At 32.5% G+C, this 20035-nt stretch overlaps 3 protein-coding genes across 4 annotated transcripts; 2 read left to right on the forward strand and 1 right to left on the reverse strand.

Moving 5' to 3' along the window:
- The first annotated feature begins 4777 nt into the window (after window positions 1–4777).
- On the forward strand, window positions 4778–7501 carry LOC142525805 (PHD finger protein ALFIN-LIKE 2-like). 2 transcript variants are annotated; one of them, XM_075630101.1, is made up of 6 exons: window positions 4778–4901; window positions 5007–5122; window positions 5222–5254; window positions 5918–6140; window positions 6293–6413; window positions 7047–7501. In XM_075630101.1, exons 2-6 carry the CDS (start codon window positions 5029–5031, stop codon window positions 7299–7301), a joined length of 726 nt encoding a protein of 241 aa, XP_075486216.1. In that variant the 5' UTR covers window positions 4778–4901; window positions 5007–5028; the 3' UTR covers window positions 7302–7501. The 2 variants fall into 2 exon arrangements, with proteins under 2 accessions (XP_075486216.1, XP_075486212.1); XM_075630097.1 differs by having other exon boundaries at window positions 4862–5122.
- A 140-nt stretch (window positions 7502–7641) lies between these two features.
- LOC142525798 (myb family transcription factor PHL5-like) lies at window positions 7642–9825 on the forward strand. The gene is made up of 7 exons (XM_075630090.1): window positions 7642–7853; window positions 7982–8116; window positions 8238–8314; window positions 8626–8668; window positions 8759–8816; window positions 8902–8971; window positions 9234–9825. The coding sequence occupies exons 2-7, from the start codon at window positions 8011–8013 to the stop codon at window positions 9669–9671; spliced, it is 792 nt and encodes a 263-aa protein (XP_075486205.1). The 5' UTR covers window positions 7642–7853; window positions 7982–8010; the 3' UTR covers window positions 9672–9825.
- A 4432-nt stretch (window positions 9826–14257) lies between these two features.
- On the reverse strand, window positions 14258–16807 carry LOC142525815 (jasmonate-induced oxygenase 2-like). Its single transcript, XM_075630107.1, has 3 exons — window positions 16025–16807; window positions 15176–15509; window positions 14258–14694 (listed from the first exon to the last, which is right to left on the reverse strand). Exons 1-3 carry the CDS (start codon window positions 16519–16521, stop codon window positions 14428–14430), a joined length of 1098 nt encoding a protein of 365 aa, XP_075486222.1. The 5' UTR covers window positions 16522–16807; the 3' UTR covers window positions 14258–14427.
- Window positions 16808–20035: the final 3228 nt, after the last annotated feature.

Genomic DNA, 20035 nt, shown 5'->3' on the forward strand with positions numbered 1-20035 from the left:
TTCCCCAAATCGCCCTTCATTATTTCCAAAAATAAATATCCCATTTCAGAGATTTCAGTCCAATAAACAAATTGAGGGCATTAATGGTATTTTAAAATGCAAAAACTTTCCCCTCCTCCATTCATCTATTTATAGTGGAAATAGATGTATTGTTATTAATTCCAATCTCGAGATCATCTCTACATGCAAGTTGATAATAATTGGTGTGGGGAGAATATTAAGATACATCATTTTTATAATACATTTTAAATTATTTATCATTTTTTTGTTTATTTTTGTGTTACAATACAGGAAAATCCCGAGCATAGAAATTTATGATTAGAGGCCCTATAATTTAGATTTATTGGGATATGTATTTAAAGGTTTTATAACAACGGAAAATGTTGCAATAGCAACATCAGAGGATCAATTGGCTCATAATAATTTGAACAATAATACAAAAGCTTGATATGTGAGTTAGATGGAGAGTTTCGAAATGATATTTATAATAATGTTAAAAAATCAAGAAGTTATGAAAAACTCAATAATGGAAGAGGTCGAGTTTAAGCAAGAAAAAAAGGTAAAGAGAGACGCGAATCGAGAAAAAAAAAGTTCATATTTCCACTAAGTTAGCTGATCAACTTGATTTTGTGCTCCAAAAATTTGATCATAACCACGAGATTTTTGGATAAAAAAGCAAAATAGACAAACATTCATCAGATTGAACTGAGTTTGGTTGGACAACAACTTTCACTAAAGATGATTCGCAGTGTTATTGACATGGATACTGTTTTTAGGAAAATTATTTGAATTTTTCATTTTTTTTTCATTTATCTTATATTCCTGGTATGTTCAAACTTTTTTTCATGCAGGACTCAAAATTTCATATTGTTTTACGTCCTATCTTTGTCTTTAATTATACATTTTCACATGATGTGCGGATTTAAATATATCAGATGACTTTAATGCGTCAAGTGATTCAAATTTTTATCGATTTCATTAGAAATACACATGTCTCTAATAAAAGAATGGTTTTATTGTCGTTGTGACAATTATGAACGACGCTCTAGGGAACTTGAAATGTAAGGAGTCATGTAACTGATAATCTTTTTGACCCACTCGACATACATATGTATTATTTGCTTCTTATGCTACATGTCTAAAATATAACATATTCAATTTTAGCTATGAAAAAAATCGATTTTAAGATAAATCAGTGTTACATCGAGAATGTTACTCTCTATATATTTTAATGCAAACCATAAATTCAAATTAATAATATGTGACGTCCATCATCCGGTGTAGTATATATAGGTTGAACGTTGGATTCTAAGATATCATTCATTTCTCCTCAACGACCACCAGGAAACCCCATTTATCGTCTTCTCTCTGCAATTCTACAATACAAGAGCCTAGAGTTGCTCCGGATCGAACCCATGCAGTTTTCTGCTCAGCATCAATTGAAATTTGAACGAGCTAAATCATATCAAGAATCAAATGCATGGCCGCCACTTCTAACTCTAATCTGCAAGCCATTTTCTTCGGCACAACGAATAACCAGTGGGATATGATTTTTTTTTATCCTGGGGTTATGATAACTAGCTGTGTTGGAGTAGACTCCGACTTGAATCTTAGGTTCTGGACAGAAGATTCCAGGATAGATTAGTAGGAGGACTTTCTCGGGGTGTGAACAGTGTTTTTGAACTAGGTAAAGTTTTTGAATTCATAATCGGGACATTCTAGAAAATGTTCATGTCCATAAGCAGAAGCTGCCCAGGAGCAAAAAAAGAGTAAGAACGAGTGAAGAGATCATGTGAGATCCGGGACCGAAGAGAGCGGGGGTGATCACCGATGCCATGAGGTTGCACGGACAATGAGCGACTCCTGGCAAGCTTCTAGATGAAGGGAAATAAATGAATCGATATCACACCGGAAGAAGAGGGAGTCCAAAACTGTTCAGGTATAAGACTGTCAGTTGAGGAAGGCTTAGAAAATTTGATATGTACTACTCATATCAAGAAATTACATCTTCTTTTCGGTAGCTCATCACATAGGAATTCCAAATTGAGCGTGTTTGACTTGGGACAATTTTGGGATAAGTGACCTTCTGGGAAGTTTCTTAGGGTGTGTGTGAGTGATGACATAAGCACGCTGGAAAAATTCGTCTTGATACAGTAGGGACAGTATTCATCGAATCTAAGTCGTGTCAGACCATATTGCTTGTAGTAGTCTTCATGATCAGTTCATTTGGAGAGTCACTCGGATCTTGCTTCATTTATAACGCCACACATGCATGAGTGCTGAAAACCATTGTTCTAAAAAGCCCGCTTAAGCTTGAAGCTCGAAAAAAACGCCCCGCTTCGGAGAAAACCGGAAAAAAACGATTAAACTGTAGTTTGACCGAATTAAGTGTAATTAAGGAGTTTAATTAAGTGTGCTTAAGCACAATTAATTGCATCTATTTATTTTTAAATTTTTTGATTTTGAAGGTATGTCTTTTTATTTTAAAATAATAAATTAGGTTTATAATTTAGATGTTTATTTTTAAATTATAATTGATTAAGCATGTCTGATAATGATTTAACAAATATGTAGCATTTTTTAATGTGATCTAATTGCAAAAAAAATAAATATTGCAATTTTGAGATTTTTATACTTTTATGAATATGAGAATTAATGCATCAGATTTAAATTTAGCATATTTATGTATTATTTTATTTATTTATTAGTTTGAGATAATTACAATTACACTAAAAATAAAAAATGCTTTTTCACGCTTAAGCATGTGCTAATCTCGCTTAAGTTTGAAAATCTTGGAGCTCGACATCCGCAATTTTTATTTTGTATATCTCCAAACGAAGAAATCAAATTGGTTATTGAGTATTAATGGTTGTAATTCGCAAAGCAGCTTCTCAAATCAAAGGCTACTATTTAGAGGTGAGAAAAATCTCGGGCTAACCTTAATTATCGTCCGAGCCTAATAAAATTTGAAATTCGTTTTGGTTAAATCGGAAGTTTGTATTTTTAAGAAATACAGGTTAATTCTGTTTATCGGTTCAGTTTCGGTTTTAAATTTTAAAAATCGGTTAATATTTTTATATATATACTAGTTACTCTGCACACGCGATGCGTGTGTGTATAATCTTTTTTATCATTATCGATGAAATAAAGTGAAATTTGACAAATTATGAAGAGACTAAATTGATATTTGAATGATTGAAATAAAAAATATAAAAGTGGGTTGAAATTTGAAAAAAAAAAAACAAAACAAAAAACAAAAATATAATATTAGTGTCATGTAAAGGTAAAATTGGAAAACAAAAGTTGGTGTCCTCTCTAGATAGTTATTATTACGTCCTTACACTTAATAATATAGTATATATATATAAAAAATAAAATTATTATAGGACCTGACTTTCAAAGTGATTTTTTGTGTTGAGCTTTTTCAAAAAAAATCTGATATTGGGCCTAAACCAACGCCCAATTTTATTATAATTGTGATAAAAATGATGGCTAGAAGGACTAATTTGAAAAAGCCTCGAATATTTTTTAGTTTTTCAAAAAAAACTTGTTAGTTCGGGTTTGACAAAAAATTGAAAAACCTAATTTTTTTGAGTACAGTCTCTTGTGAGGCTGTCTCACGAATCTTTATCTATGAGACGAGTCAATCCTACCGATATTCACAATAAAAATTAATACTCTTATCATAAAAAAGTAATATTTTTTCATGAATAACCCAAATAAGAGATCTGTCTCACAGAATACAATCCGTGAGAGCGTCTCACACAAGTTTTTGTCAATTTTATTTTCCCCTTAAAAAATCAGGTAATTTTGGTCTATTTGTTAGGTCTTAATAAAAAAAATCGACCGGTTCGGTTGGTAAAAAAAATATTTGTTTGGTTTTAGCAGGAGGTTCAGTCCTACTCTTATTGGACGTAATTTTGCAAGGACGGTTCTGGGCAATTACTCGCCGGAGATTTCCTAACCCTTCAAATATTTTTTTTACCAACGGACGGTTCTGGGCAATTACTCGCCAGAGATTTCCTAACCCTTCAAGTAGAGATATAATATGTTTTTGGTATTTTCCAGTCTCTCTGAAGTTAAAATGATGATTTATACATGTTACATCTTTATGATTTTGAACCACATGTTGATTTCATAAGCCGACTTTAACGATCAAGGGATGTAGATTGTAGCCCAATTAATAACAACACAACGAGAATCTAAGTACTAAAGTCTGGAGGTTTAGAGTTCGAGTTTGAGAGAAGCAAAAGAAACCACTTTCTAGAGACAAAATATTTTATAAGTGACGGTGCATGAGTATGAACTGCGGCTCAGCTGGAACAATGAAAGTAAAGACATCCATAGACATTAACTTTGATCCTAAAGAATATCTCTTTCATATTGGGGGGAATTCCCTCGGGGGAATTCCCTCCATAAAGGAAAACGGAAGACATCCAAATAGTAAAAATGATCTAACATCTCCTTAACTCCCGCAGAGAATACAACTCATATCCTCTCGAAATAGAAGTAAATCCCTGAATAACTTCTTTGACTAACATCAAGTTGACTGTTAAAAGTGATAAATTAATATTATTTTTTAATCCCTTTTATTAAAGTCCTCAATTTTGTAAAATTATATGTATTATTCTTTCCAAATCACATTTCAGAACAACTTTATTCAAATATGTTCAGCAAAAAATAAAAGAAAATTCACATTTCGAAAATCTGGCTAAAAAATTGTAATTGTAAATGCTTTAAAAAGGCCAAAAAGAAAAATAAAGAAGCCCAAAGGAGTGGAAGAAGTAAAACAGGCACAGAGACAAACGACGCCGTTATAAAAGGGTCAACGGAGTGGAAGGGCAAATATAAAACGACATCGTTCTCCTCCGTTTTTATTCTGTAGTTACGGGCACACCAACGTCTCTCCTCTCGGCCCCTCCCCCTTTTTTCTGCAATTCCTTACTTATACAGTTCTTTCAATTCCTATAAGCAAAATTCTAAGCATTTGGTCAATAAAATTTCAGATCTTGAGCATCACTACAGCAGATGGCATCAGTTTCTTCAAGTGCCCGAACTGTAGAGGAGATCTTCAAAGATTACAGCGCTCGTCGTGCTGGAATTCTTCGTGCGTTAATTTATGGTATTTTAAGCTAAACGATATGTCTAAATTCAGGCCAAAATCTGACGCGTTTCAATTTGTTGATATTGAAATTATTTTTGTTTGTTTTTGGTTTCTCAGATGTGGATGAATTTTACGGGATTTGCGATCCAGGTAAATTACTTTCAGTTCAGATTTAGTTTATTTAGCTCATGAATTTAAATTAGGTCTCTGTGTCATTTGTGTGTAAGTTTTGCTTTTTTTGGACTTGGCTTCGGATTGTTTCATCGATAAATATATTTACATTGTTGCTGTTTTTTGTTGGGTGGGGGTTGTTGAAGGCTGCGTATTTTTAGTAATTTCTCTATCATTATTAATCTGATTTTTTTGGTTTTAGATAATAGTAATTTGGAATTCGAAAAGAAAGAAGTGTGTATATTTGGCCTCTGGTTGTTCTCTAACTGTTAGCGGGAAATATCCCTGCTTTTATTTTTGTTAATTATGTAGATTTTGATGTTTGTTAAGTTCTTTGCTGTTCTAGATTCTTTCGGGAAACCTAATTCGATAACTATTGATTATATACTCTACTGAGTTGTGTACTGTTGTAAGAATCTTTGGAGTTGCGGGGTTTTTTGATGTAATATTTTGTGACTCCCACTGTTAGGTAAGATAACGACTGTAATGAACAGAATTAAGTGGGCATCGCATCTGTAATAGGCATATGCTATCTCTTACAGCAATCCATTTTATCTAAGTACTTTTTTATATGTAATGTTTAACTTCTAATTTAATTTCTGTAGTTTTACATGCTGTATTTCGTATTTTACTTTGATGTAGAGAAAGAAAATTTGTGTCTATATGGGCACCCTAATGAAGCATGGGAAGTAAATCTTCCAGCTGAGGAAGTTCCACCGGAGCTTCCAGAACCAGCCCTTGGAATCAATTTCGCTAGGGATGGAATGAATCGAAGAGATTGGCTTTCATTAATTGCTGTGCACAGTGATTGTTGGTTGCTCTCCGTGGCTTTCTATCTTGGAGCCAGGCTGAACCGCAATGAAAGGTACATATCATCTTTCTATTGATAAATATTATTGTTTAGTTTGTTTTTCTAGAAGATACGTGTCTTTTTGCAGAGGGAGCCTCAGTTGGGTATGTATAGCATAGACCAAGAAGTGTGTTTAGTTGTACCTAATATGTTCACGGTGCTTGCAGGAAACGACTGTTCAGCTTGATCAATGATCTACCAACAGTCTTCGAAGTTGTAACTGAGAGGAAGCCTGTGAAAGACAAGCCCAATGCAGATACTGGAAGCAGATCTCGTGGCAGCACAAAGGTTGAAATAGGACCGACCACTCGTTTAATTTTATTACTGTTGAATCTTTTGTTCTTCACCTTTCCTCCTTTATAATCCTAGCTTATTAAAAGCCACAAGGCATGAACCTAGGCTCAAGGCTCCATGAGGCTCAGCCTACATCTCAACCCAAGCCAATAGTGCAGCCGTTCGATGAATTACACATTGGCATTGAATGCCCAACCTCAGCTGTGTTTTAAAGGCTCAAGGCATCTTTGAAATATTCCTTTAATGTAGAGATAATAATTCCAAGATAAAATATAAGATAATAATCTACATTTTTGCTCGTAGACTGATTATTTTTTATTGCCTATCAGTTTATAAAGTGCATATTTTTTATACATGATGAAATTTTCTTTAGGTATTTTAATTATAGTAGATTATTCCTTGAGGCATTTCATTAAAATAAAGTGCGTTTCTCACTTTGTACATTCGCCTTTTGCGTCTAGTGACTGTTACCCTAATATATAGTGTGGCTTGAAGTCATTTCGATGTAAAACCCATGTTAAAGGATATCTGAAAATTGAAGTAAAATTTAAAACGGAAATTTCCGAGCCTTATTTCTCAGGTTAAGTTATTCTTTGTTTGAGCTAGGCAATTTTCTTTCGATTTCAGAGATCCATTGACGGACAAGCTAAAAGCAATCCTAAACTGGCTGAAGAAAGCTACGAGGAAGAGGAGGAAAACGATGACCACAGTGAAACTCTCTGTGGAAGCTGTGGTGGAAATTACAATGCTGATGAGTTCTGGATTGGCTGTGACATCTGTGAGCGGTGGTTCCATGGGAAGTGCGTGAAAATAACACCTGCTAAAGCTGAGAGCATAAAGCAATATAAATGCCCATCCTGCTTGAAACGGGGCAGGCAGTAGCAATCGCTGCATCTACTGAAAATCAACAGTGTGTGTTTGTGATGTTAAGAACAGTTGATTGTGAAGTGGCTAAAGTCTTTCATATTCCTTTACCTCAATGTTATACCTATAGTTTAGGAATCTTTGATTTATTGAGATACGATGGTATTATTGGTTTAAATGACATATTTTCTTATGTTAGTGGGTTGATTTTTATATCTTATGTTCTCTTGAATTCGAGGTATTTCATTTCTATTATAAATCAATTAATATTTCAGCTAAATGGAAATTATATTTTGGATGATATGGTACGACCAGGATGAAAAGTTTTCCTTTATCTTTCAGTTACAGGATCCTTTCTTTGTCTTGTTATTGTTGATGTTTAGGAAAATTTCAAGTGGGAAAAGCAGCAAGTAGCCACACTGAGCTGTTGCTGATTGGAACTTGTTCCTGTTGTATTTTTAGGTTTCTTCACCAGGTGATATAAACAAGAGAAAAATGATGCTGAATTTGAGAATCTTCAGACTTCTCTGCCTTGCTTGGTTTGCTCCGACAGCTACTAAACATTTTTTGGTATCTTAACATCCAACCATTCTTCTTTGTTCCTATCGACTGACTTTTCCTGTCAACTGGTTTTATATTTATTTTTCTCTTTCAGCAACCTTTATAATCAAATATCTAAATTCAACGCCATTTGCCAGGTAGGGTCACCAGGCCGTCCCACTGCGACATGGGATCCAGTCGGTCTAATAATTCATCAAAGGAGAGGTTGAAATGGACCAACGAATTGCATGATATGTTTGAAAAGGCGGTCAATCAGATTGGAGGTCCAGATAGTAAGTAAAATTTATGTGTATGATCAAAAGTTATATTAAACTTCGAAGTATATGCGCCTTTATCTTTCATTCTCTCTATTTTAACACGGCTCAAACTATGGTTGTATTTTTTGGGTCCCAGGGGCTACACCGAAAGGTATTTTGAGGGCTATGGCAGTTCCTGGATTGACCATCTTTCATGTCAAGAGTCACTTGCAGGTTCTCTCTCTCTCTCTCTATATATATATATATATATATATATATTAGAACATATAGACTGTTAACTTTTTTACATTTTTTAAATACTCTCTACTGTGGCTTACTTCCTTTTTCAAACTGGTAATTTTGTGGGTATTTGCGAATTTAACGTAGGGGGTTCCGTGTTCGATTCTTAAATTTTTGTTTGCGTGGACAGAAGTGCAACTTTATAAAAAGGATATCGATCAAAATCATGAAACCATGAAAATATCTGCTAGTTCTATGTTCTTTTTTAATATTTTCTCCCTCAATGGTTCTTTTAATTTGAACAGAAGTACAGGATGTCGGTTTTCACTCGAGAAGAAGATCACACCAGTAAAATTCTAATTGACCATCTAAAATCTTTTAATTTTTTGCTGCTCTCTTTTTAAAATCATTGTTTTTCCTCTATTACACAACCACCAGGAGGTAAATCTGAAAGGAGAAGTATATCCGAGATGCTGCCGAACTTCGGTGTAACATCGTGAGTTTTTCCCGATTTAGGAGATTGATTTTGAATCTATTATCTGTTACAGTCAATGACAAGTTGTATATGCATATTCTATTAGGGGCGTCCAGCTAGCTGAGGCATTACAAATGCAAAAGGAAGCACAGAGGCGATTGAGCGATCAGAACGAGGTAAGCCTTGTGTCGAACTCATGAAAATATTAAGGAATATATAATTATTTAATGTTTTTATTTATGATTAATGATATTATATGTGTAAAGGATATGCATATTATATATGTCTTTGTACTTTATAATAACCACATATACATATAAATATATATTTCCAATAAAATAACATAGTAGTAGGCTTAAGCTAAAAAATGGATCGATCGAAAATAACAATTTTAGTGAGAAGCAGTAAAAAGAAAACAGAAAACGATTCACTCTACAGGTCCAGAAAAGTTTGAAGCTGAAAATTGAAGCACAAGGAAGATTTTTGGACAGGATAAAGGAGGAATTGAAGAACAGGAGTCCTACCACTAAACCAATAATGCCCTTTTCTCCCATGTTATCTCTCCCTTCCCTCAGTGAGGAGTCTGATCAGTCAAGTCCCAAGGAATTCGAGTCCAATTCCGATGAAGTTGACACCGCGGAAATAAGTTCCACAGATGAATTCCGGGGTCGTAAAAGGATAAAAATCCAGGACCAGGTCATGCCAAAAATACAAAACACCTCAACTTTCAGTCCAGAATTGCAAAATTTGAATATATTTTCACTCAATGGATTCGATGACAATGTGTTCACGGATCAAGAAATCGGGTATCCATGGAGCGTTGGAGCAGTACAATCACCCCTCCCACATGCATTCTATTATCCCATGAATTTGTGAAAACTATCTGCTGTAAAGAAATAAAACTATGTTGAATAATACGCTAAAATGAAACAATACGTATTGTGCTACTCTAAATAACGAATTCTTATGTGATATACCACAACATTTATGTAATTTTGAATAAATATATTTTCATCATCTTGATGAGTAAGCCTGTTGTGTTGAATGGCATTCATTCTTCGTTTTTAATTTTTGTGTATTTGAGTATTAATGAGAAGATGAAATCGCAGTACCGATGGAATAATTTAAATTGAAAATAAGTTTAAAATATTCAAAATACAAAATCTTTAGCCAGGAATCTAAGCCCAACCATGACGGTCAGCAATCTCCTTGCTTGTTATAAAGAGGTCCAGGTGATCAGTTCAAACCTCCTGGGAATTTGTTTCGTTTAGCCAGAAGAAACCTTAAAACTTCAGCCTTATTTCGAAATAACCAAAATAATATTGGTATTTTATCTTATCATCCCAAAACAATGTTTTAAATATTTGGCAAAAACTTGTGTGAGACGCTTTCACGGGTCGTATTTTGTGAGATAGATCTCTTATTTGTGTCATCCATGAAAAATTATTACTTTTTGTACTAACAATATTACTTTTTATTGTGAATATCGGTAGGATTGAATCGTCTCACAGATAAAGATTCGTGAGATCGTCTCACAAAAGATCTATTTTAGATATTTTTGCCTCCAGTGCATCTATCTAAATTATTTGTCACATTGCGTTAATGTAATTGAAATAATACGACAGCTGTTTTTTTGTTTTGTAAATAGTTAATTTGAGTCCCTTATAAAATTAAACTAAATATGGGCCAGTTTGAATATATAAATTGTAATTATATAAAAAAAATTCTTTATTAATCTCGATTCAGTTATATGCTATCTGTTTTCTAAAGTCATATATAAGTTTGCATTTAGAGTACGATTTTAGTTTCAATTCTCACGCGCGTCTTAAATTTTTTTAAAAACAAGTTCAAATGAAATCATATAACAAATCGAGTTAACTATTTTCATAAAAAAAAATTATGGATATGAAGTACCTGCTACAAGAATTCATTGTGTTATTACGTTTCCGTCGGCTTGGACTCGTGTGACAAATTGGAATCAGACTGCGACAATGACGTCACATTTGGAAGAAGTTGTGATTGTATCACCCTTTTTCCCACATGAGTTAGAAAAAGAACTTTAAATGAGTATATAAAGAGCTATAATTGTCTCATATTTGATGTAAAACAAGAACGGATACGAAGTAGTTCCTCTAATATTACATTGTTTAGTCGCTCTTGTCCGCGCTTGGGCCTGAGACATGAGTACCATGGTAGAAAAAATATAGATTATCACCAAGAAAAGTAGAAAAAAGAACCTGAAAAGGATACAGTTTTTCATATTTGAAAGAGTTTTTTTTAAAAAAAATATCATTTAAAGCCGCTTCTTCATCCAAAATTATTAGTCTAACAATTATTATTTAAAAAAATATTATTTAAAGCCGCTTCTTCATCCAAAATTATTAGTCTAACAATTATTATTTAAATAAAATTTATGTCTTCGTATACAGAGTCATGTATCGATTATTCAAATACGGAATTTGTTAACAAGTTTGGCATGGTTGCAACAATAACCATCCATTAGTTATTATAATATTAAATATAAAAATAATAATTAATTTCAGCCCATCAATGTAGGAAAAAAGGACAACCTTTCTAGTCATGCGACGTCGACGTTTAATGGGCATCCATTATAAAAACGTGCCATTCCAATCGGCCAAACGTATTTCAAACTGAAAACCTAAGGTTCACATGCTTCTAAGAAGCATATTCCAATAAAATCGCTATCAAAAAATTATTGTATAAAAAAACTTATACCGACTGGATATACCAATTTTTTTGTACATATGACTAACATACCGGTGTCGAAAATTCGGTACAATATCGATTATATCAAAATAACTTTAATTTTTTAATTCTACTTTATTATTTAAAAATATAATATATATTTTTAAATTTCTATATATTGTTTCGATATTTCGATATATATTTCAAATTTCATACTGTAAATCGTACAGAAAATTTCGAAATAGTTATCATACTTTACCAAAATCTTCGTTATACCAAAATTTCTGTAAATTCGATATTTTTCGATACGTGTAATGAAATTATAATATTTTTTTCCACCCCTAATCACAGTACAATTGATATTTTTATTTTGAGAAATTTTTATTTTGAAAATTTTTTTCTGGTGATAAAAGAAAAAAAGAAATGTGCCATAAAAAATATTTTCGGATTAGCAAAGAAAATCTCACTAATCTATGGAAAATGATATATATATATATATATATAAACATGTATATATATAAACATGTATATAATGAAGGTTATAAATTGAGTTAAAAAACGTATTTGAAATGTCAAAATTATCCTTACATTTTATTCGAAAAACTCTTTCAAAAATGCTTTTAAGGCAGATTTATCAAATGACAATGATTTTAATTAATCTTTTTTTCTTTTTCTTTTTTCCATTTTGATGTACCTATAATATAGTGTAAATAAAGATAGTCGCGGTCGGGTGTGACCAGCACTGTTCCGCTCTGCTAGTTTGCCAAGCAAATAGACAGAGAAACTTGGATATATAATTAATCATGTATTCATTAAGTATTTTACTCGTACGTAGTATGGTGTGTAAGAAACACATATCGGGAGTAGTGGGAGTGGTGGTGTATTAGGGATGGTGTCTAAGTGTGGAAGAAGAAACAAATATATAGAAGAAGATAAGAGATGCATAGATAGATACGGAAACATGCATGCATGCATACGAGGAATGGCCGGAGCAAAATTTATCCGGCCACATATACTAGTATGTACAATTTGATATCAACGAACATGACATCATATCAGCACTGTGACGAAAAATAACTAAAACGAAAAGAAAAAGAAATCAAAGTTATTGTATCAAGACTAAATATAACTTAAGGCATAGTTTGGTACACATGATATGATAAGTATGAGATATATAATATAATGATAAATCAAAGATAAGTATGATGATAAGATAATATATTGAATGTTTGGTATGATTTTAACAAGAGTGATTAAATTTATATATTGGATTGTAATGACAAAATTAACCTTATCATAAAAACTTTATTTTTCATTGTTATCGAGATCATGCACTTGCATATCTCAGTTCTTAAATTACGATATATATGCGTGTGTGTATATATGTGTTTCATTGTCATAAAACAATTATAAATAAAGTATTTATCAAATAATCTTATATTTTAAAATTTAAATTTGTCGTGTGCAATACGCTAGTTCGTTTTTTCACTTTTTTATATATTTATTTTATTTATGTTTTACGTTTTAATATTTTTTTATTGTTTCATGAGTTTATAATTTGATTATGGATATTTTAAAATAAAATATTGGCGAAATTTCGAAATATCTCAAGTTTAATAAGTAGTATAGATTAATTTTAATACGAGCATTGTTTGGTACACGGGATAAGGGTGGGATTGATAAATAATCCCCCTTATCTCACGTTTGGTACCTTTTTAAAAAGCACATGATATTGATAAATAAATTTTGAGAAGGATAAAACATCATTTGTTAGAGGTGTGATAATTTTAATGTAATGATAAAATACATTACAAATGACTTAATTACCCTCAATTTATAAAAATCCAAAACCCTATCTTCTCTCATTTCATTTGTTTGCATCGATCATTTGTTTAAATAATTTAAATGCATTTAAGTTAATGTTAAATGTTTATTAAATACATACATATATACAAATATATACACACACAAATATATATATATATATATATATATATATATATATATATATATATATATTATAGCGTAATTTAAGAATTGATATTTGCTCGAAAAAAAAAATTTGAGATATGCAATTACAAGATCTTGATAACAATGAAATGGGGGCAATAAATTATGTATGCCCTAACACAATATCAATAGCAATTTTTTTTCCAAAGAATATCTAAAACTAATTTAAATCCCAATGATTGAGAAATGAGGGCAATAATGTCATTTCACAGAATTTATTATTTATCATGGAGATATCCCTACACATTAGAGGGATGTCTACTCCATAGTGGACCATCATTATCACGGGCCCATCCAATTTTTATGGGTTGTTAAAAAATGAACCAAACATAAGATAATGATGATAACTTATTAATCATTTAGTTAGGACCAAAATTGATATCATGCAAGCTCACGGGACTAATTTGATTATTTTCTTTATTAATTATTAATTATAGGATTGAAAGTTAGTGTTTTTTTAAAAGCTAAAGTTGACAATAACCGTGGAAATAGACAAATTACATGACTGGATTGGACCGATTTCGGATTATAAGGTATTGAAACCACACCGATCCTGTAAAATATTGGATTATTAGATTTATTTGACTGAGAGCTAATTGAATTGGTGAGCCATATTGGAATCAAAAACTTTTTTTTGTCAATCTTTAAATGTGTAAGAGAGAGATTGTTTCAGAAAGCGACTTTATTAGAAACAAATAACAAGTCGATAGACAGCGATGATAATTTAACAAAGAAAGATCAGCAAGGAATCATGTGACTGGATCATTTCCTTCGGAGGATGTATTAATTAATGAAAATACACCATTAATAATACAACTTAAAGTGCATTTAATCCATGCATTGACACAACTAATTAACAACAAAAACGAAAGCATAAAAGGAAGTGCAATATTAATCACTACGCACGTGAAAATTACTAGTTAAGGCGGCACAAGGAGTCAGAATTGACAAGTGATTCCACTTGGGACTTTCCATGGAGACCCTTTGTCCTAATATAGAGTCTATATTCGTTAAATGTCATGGCTGGATATAAGGCCGGATGCTCCTCCGAAACAAGAGGTTCCGCCGGCTTCATCACTATGTCTCCCCTTGGGTTGTAGAAGTAGGCAAGGGAGACCCTCTCTTTCTTCGCGTTTACGATCACCCGATGTTCCACGCTTTTGTAGTTTCCGTTGCTCATTATCTGTAATATTGGTTTTTTATCAAGAAACTATAAATATTTATGATTCTGGGATTAGAGGTGCATAGGGGTCGGACTTGAGAAGTAAAGTGTGCGAAATATAACCAAATTCATACTTTTGAGGGTTACGAAAGAGCTCAAAAGGTTTATAGAATTTTGTTGGGATCAAAGTTGACATATCTTCATGCAATCATGCTGAACTCAAATCGAGACAGCCACGTTTCCTAAATTTTAAATATCTTGTAATAAATCATATGTTTATATCCATATTATATTGGAAAAATCATTTATATTTTTATTTTATACACTATATCTCATGTTGTTTTACGGATGCATGCACCCCGGAGATGGACAAGCTCCGTCATGGTCTGAAGATGTTAGAAAACATCGATTGATATTTCACCCCACCTACGTAACATATTATCGCTATTCGCGTGTGCCGTCGCGCGCATCGCGAAATGGCAGAAAAAGATGTGGGGAGCACCTGAAGTTGATCCGCCAAGTTGACTATGAAGGCATTAGGAAGGGGCTTGACTGTGACCCATTTGCCGTCATGGCGAACTTGGAGACCCGGCACGTTTTCATCGGGGAACAAAAGGGTCATCACACCCGGATCGGAATGGGGAGAAAGACCCAATGTAAGATCCGGTTGAGGGCATTTTGGGTAATAGTTAGTCCTCAAGCATGCACCTATTTCATCATCTGCTCCAAAGGCATCTTGAAGATACCCTTCTCTTAGTCCAAGATTCGTTGAGAAAATCTTCATCAAATTTCCACCAAGTTTAACGACCTCTCTACTGTACTCGCCCACCAATTCCCTGCAATTATTTCAACAATAATATTCAACCTATAGTTTTCAAGACGGTTCAAAATATTATAATTTAACCATAAATATGTATTTTTTACAAAAGAATTTCACACTATATTATCTATTTTTCATCCATAATTTAAAGCCTCAGGACTAACAAGTACATGAAAACATTACCGGAAATCTTGGATTTCATCTTCAATTACAACCACTAATAAATCATGAAGGAAAAAAACCCTTCACCCAAATATATTCAATGAAACGAACACTCGATGATTAAGATCAAGGGTGCTAATATTTCAACTAATTACTTTATAAAATTATAAATTTTACCCTGGTAAGAAGATGACAAAAGAGAATGGAACAACTTGTTTTGTGCACTTTATTTATATATATATATATATATATATATATTTTGACTTTGATTTTAATTACGAGCTGAAAATTAGACACGCAATTTACCTTAGAAAATGACACTTATAACACGTTTTTTTGTCAAAAAAATTTTAAAAAAGTTTGATGTACCTGCAAGAAACTGGTAGGCTCGGCCACTTATTCTGATCCCTCAGCCCCACCGGCAGATAGTGAAGAAAGAAGTAATCGCTCCAGTCCAGGGACATCCCTTTCTCCACCCCAAGCCGACTTCCATATCCCTCGTAAGTACTCGGCAAATTCGCATACTTCTGCTTCTCCTCCAGCGGGAGATGGAAGAATTGGTACCAGACCTCACGGGTCCGCGCCATCAGCTCGTGGCTGATTCCGTGATTGACCACCTGGAAGAATCCCCACTCACGGCACGCGCTGTCAATGAGAAGGGCTGTCCTTCTCCGGAGGGACGCGTCCTCTGAGTACAGATCCTTCATGTCGATGGCCGGAATGTTGTCTTCACTCGGGGCAGGCTCTACAGAACCCGGCCTTTCCAGTGGCTTCTTCACGTAGCGGTCGGGTATGACCCGTATCCCGCTGTCCAATAAATGTTGAACACGGACAACGGGTTCCGGCCAGCTCTCCAAGCAGTTCATGATGACAAAAATAGGCAGAGAAACCGGGATAATATAAATCGTGCGCCTGTGTACAAATTACTTAAACATATTTTTTATCATGAAAAATTCACGGGGCTTTTTTAGCTACGTTACAAAAAGAGAAAAACGGGAATATGATCCATAATATTTAATATTTTACTCAGATATATGGTGTATATATCGTCTTGGGCTCCATATATGAAGAGGCAGTGTGTGTAATAATGTGTGAGAAATGAAGAAGAGTAGTGGGAGTGTGGGGGTGGGAGTTCTAAGTAAAGGAAGAAGAGACATGTATATATAGAAGCAGATAAAGGGATACACACACATATAGATACAGAAAAACGTATGCGTATATATATGTGTGCGCTTAACTTATCCGGCGCCGTGAAGAAGTTGAATTCATACTGATCATTATGTCTCTCTGTGACACAGAGGGGTGCTTCCCCATATTTTGTTTATTATTTTAAAAAAAATGTTATTCTTCCATGTGCGAATTAAAATAACATTTTTTAGAATATTCAATTTTATCACTTTTTTTTTTTAATTTTTTATTTACTTTTTTTTGCTGTAAAAGTATGTGAAGAAGTTCAAATCAGATTTTGATTTGGCCAACGATAATATAGCAAAGTCGGTTCCAATGACAATACAGCACATGCAGTTTAGAAATTCGCCGACATTAGGTTTTGACCGAAAATAATTTTTGTGTTCATTAACTTGTTTTTTTTTCTCGCTAAATATTCAAAAATTTGTTTTAATATGTTAAGCAAAATAGTCGATAATTTCTGATGCTACGTTAGCAATTTTTAATGGATCGAAATATTAATTTTCTCTGTTTTACTGGTACAGAGAATTTTTAGTTTTAAATACTTTATTGTTTTATTTTATTTTAAAAGACAACTGAGTATACGACATAAAAATAAGGTAAATTTGTATTCCAAACTCTTGCCAAGAGTGGTCTAACTTATTTCTTAATCTTTATGATTCTCAAGATTTTAACTTTTTCGATGTTTCTACTAGATTATATATTTTATACATGTTATTTTAAAATCTAAATATCTTAAACAAAACTTTTATGAACATATAATAACAAACATGACCCAAAATGTTCCTATACGACATCACATAAAGGTAAAAACTTGTGTGAGACGGTCTCACAGATCGTATTTTGTGAGATACATCTCTTTTTTGTGTCTCCATGAAAAATTATTTTTTTATGCTAAGAGTATTATTTTTTTACTGTGAATATCGGTAGGGTTAACTCGTCTTACTGATAATGTTCTGACGTTAGTACGCCATGTGATAATTAATAGATACAAGACTAAGTTAATAAGGATATGATCAATGCCTTCTGAAGTAATTACCTTTACTCTTCCATGATATTGCTCTAACCCTAGATTTTAAAATTTTCTTAGAAGTTATCATAATCCGTTCATTTAGGAAACGATCCTTGGTTCTGTATGATTGGTGTTGACGCGTATAGGTCTCGGAGCGTTACATATTCAAAAAATTTATATGATTTATAATTTTCTTGGATATGATATATTTTTTCTGTCTGTAACCTTCAATTTTGCTAAATATATGGACATACGACATCTCTGACACTGATTAAAAATGATAAATACATGATAGAATGTAATGGATAATATTTAAATGGGAAAAAAAAATTCAATTTTCGTCTTGAATTGAAGCGACTGTGGAGTTTTTCTATCCATGTGTGGGACGATTAAAAAATTGTGGACCCTATATACCATAATAAATATCGAATTTTCCCTAGTTGAGATCAATATTTGCGCAAATATTACATCATATAACACGTGTCACATCTCTAGTATACACACACACACATATATATATATATATATATTGTTGGTGCAATAATTATCTCTATTTATAGAGCGATCGAACCGTGATGCTTGAGCTGCTGTGCGGTTTAAAAGATTTGAGTTGCATCATTACCACCAGCTATAGCTTTTGGTAAAGCAGTAAATACTCGGTCCTAAAATTAGTATCAGAGCCAAGGTCATTGGTTCGATTCTCATTGATTGCAAAGAGTGCAATTATTGGGAGGGAGATTGTTGGGTGCAATAATTGTCCCTGCTTGGTAGAGCGATCGAATTGTGGTGCTTGAGCTGCTGTGCGGTTTAAAAGATTTGAGTTGCACCATTACCACCGGCTACAATTTTTGGTAAAGCGGTAAACACTCGATCATATATATATATATATAAAAGTCAAAATGTATAGTGTCTTTATAATTTAATTTGGATAAGAACACAAATACTATTACTATTTTATTAATATAAAATCACGTTTTCTTCATACGTCTCTCGTTATTTTAATTTATTAAAAACCTTGATTTTGGTTGAAATGTAACATCACTAAATTAAATATTCAGAAACGACGGCGCCAAAAATAGTCATTATCCCAATCTATAGTTCTTAGATAAAATCAAGTTAATATTTAATTTTATATACTTATCAAAGTAATTTATATTGATAAAAATATGTGCGTAAACGATATATTATTTATACTCAGTTGTTCCCGTGTCTTTTTTTTTTTTTTTTTGGAAAATGATTTATACTCATTTGTTCTAATAGTGTCAATTATCATGAAATATGGATAAATGAGAAATTCGGTTCGCCATTTAAAAATAAAATGTTTTTGGCTTTATTAGGGGTTTTCAATCGAGATTGATGCTGATTCTTGACTAAATGAAACTTTTCTATGGTTTGAATAAAATATTTTGTATTGATTTACATTAAAAATATCTATGATTATAATTAAAATATTAAAATTTAAATTACGTTCTCTAATCAAATTTTCAATTCTACATCTTATATTGAAAAGACACTCAGGCAAGATTCACTTTATTAAAAATAATAAACGGCGGTATACGATAGAAAGATTCGGTTTAAACTTTCTTACAAAAGCTAATACAAAGATACTATATTTCTTTCTTTTTTTTTTTCAGGAAAACTAAAATAATTTTCTTACCACCAAAAACATAAGAGATATTGTTTTTCAATTAATTAAAATATTGAAAAAGTATCAATAAAGTATAAAACTATATATTAATGTGTTAGAGATATAAATAAATAAAACATTTATTTTCAATGAACAATTGACCCTTATACCAATTATTTTGTATTTGACGTCACTTTATTAAAATAATTAATTTAAATTGTTATAAAAGTTAATTGTATTTCTGATAACATTTCAAACATTTTTTCTATCTCATTCTGGATAGAGTTATCACAATCACTTCTATTTCATAACACAATGTTATCGTAGCAGTCTAACCCTCGATCTATAAGCACCGAGAATTTAGAGCTGATTCCTCTACACAGAGCAATATGTATTGCATAGTATTTATTTTTCGATGTCATGTTGGTGAACGTATCTAATATCATTATGTCATACCTCAGGTCTAGACCCCACGTGACTACGCAAAGAACCTCTAAGCATACATATGAGGGAAATTGCCAGACTGGTATGCAAGTTAGTCTTTTTTTTAATG

This window comes from Primulina tabacum, chromosome 2 (genome assembly GCF_025594145.1).
Source record: "Primulina tabacum isolate GXHZ01 chromosome 2, ASM2559414v2, whole genome shotgun sequence".
Lineage (NCBI taxonomy): Eukaryota > Viridiplantae > Streptophyta > Magnoliopsida > Lamiales > Gesneriaceae > Primulina > Primulina tabacum.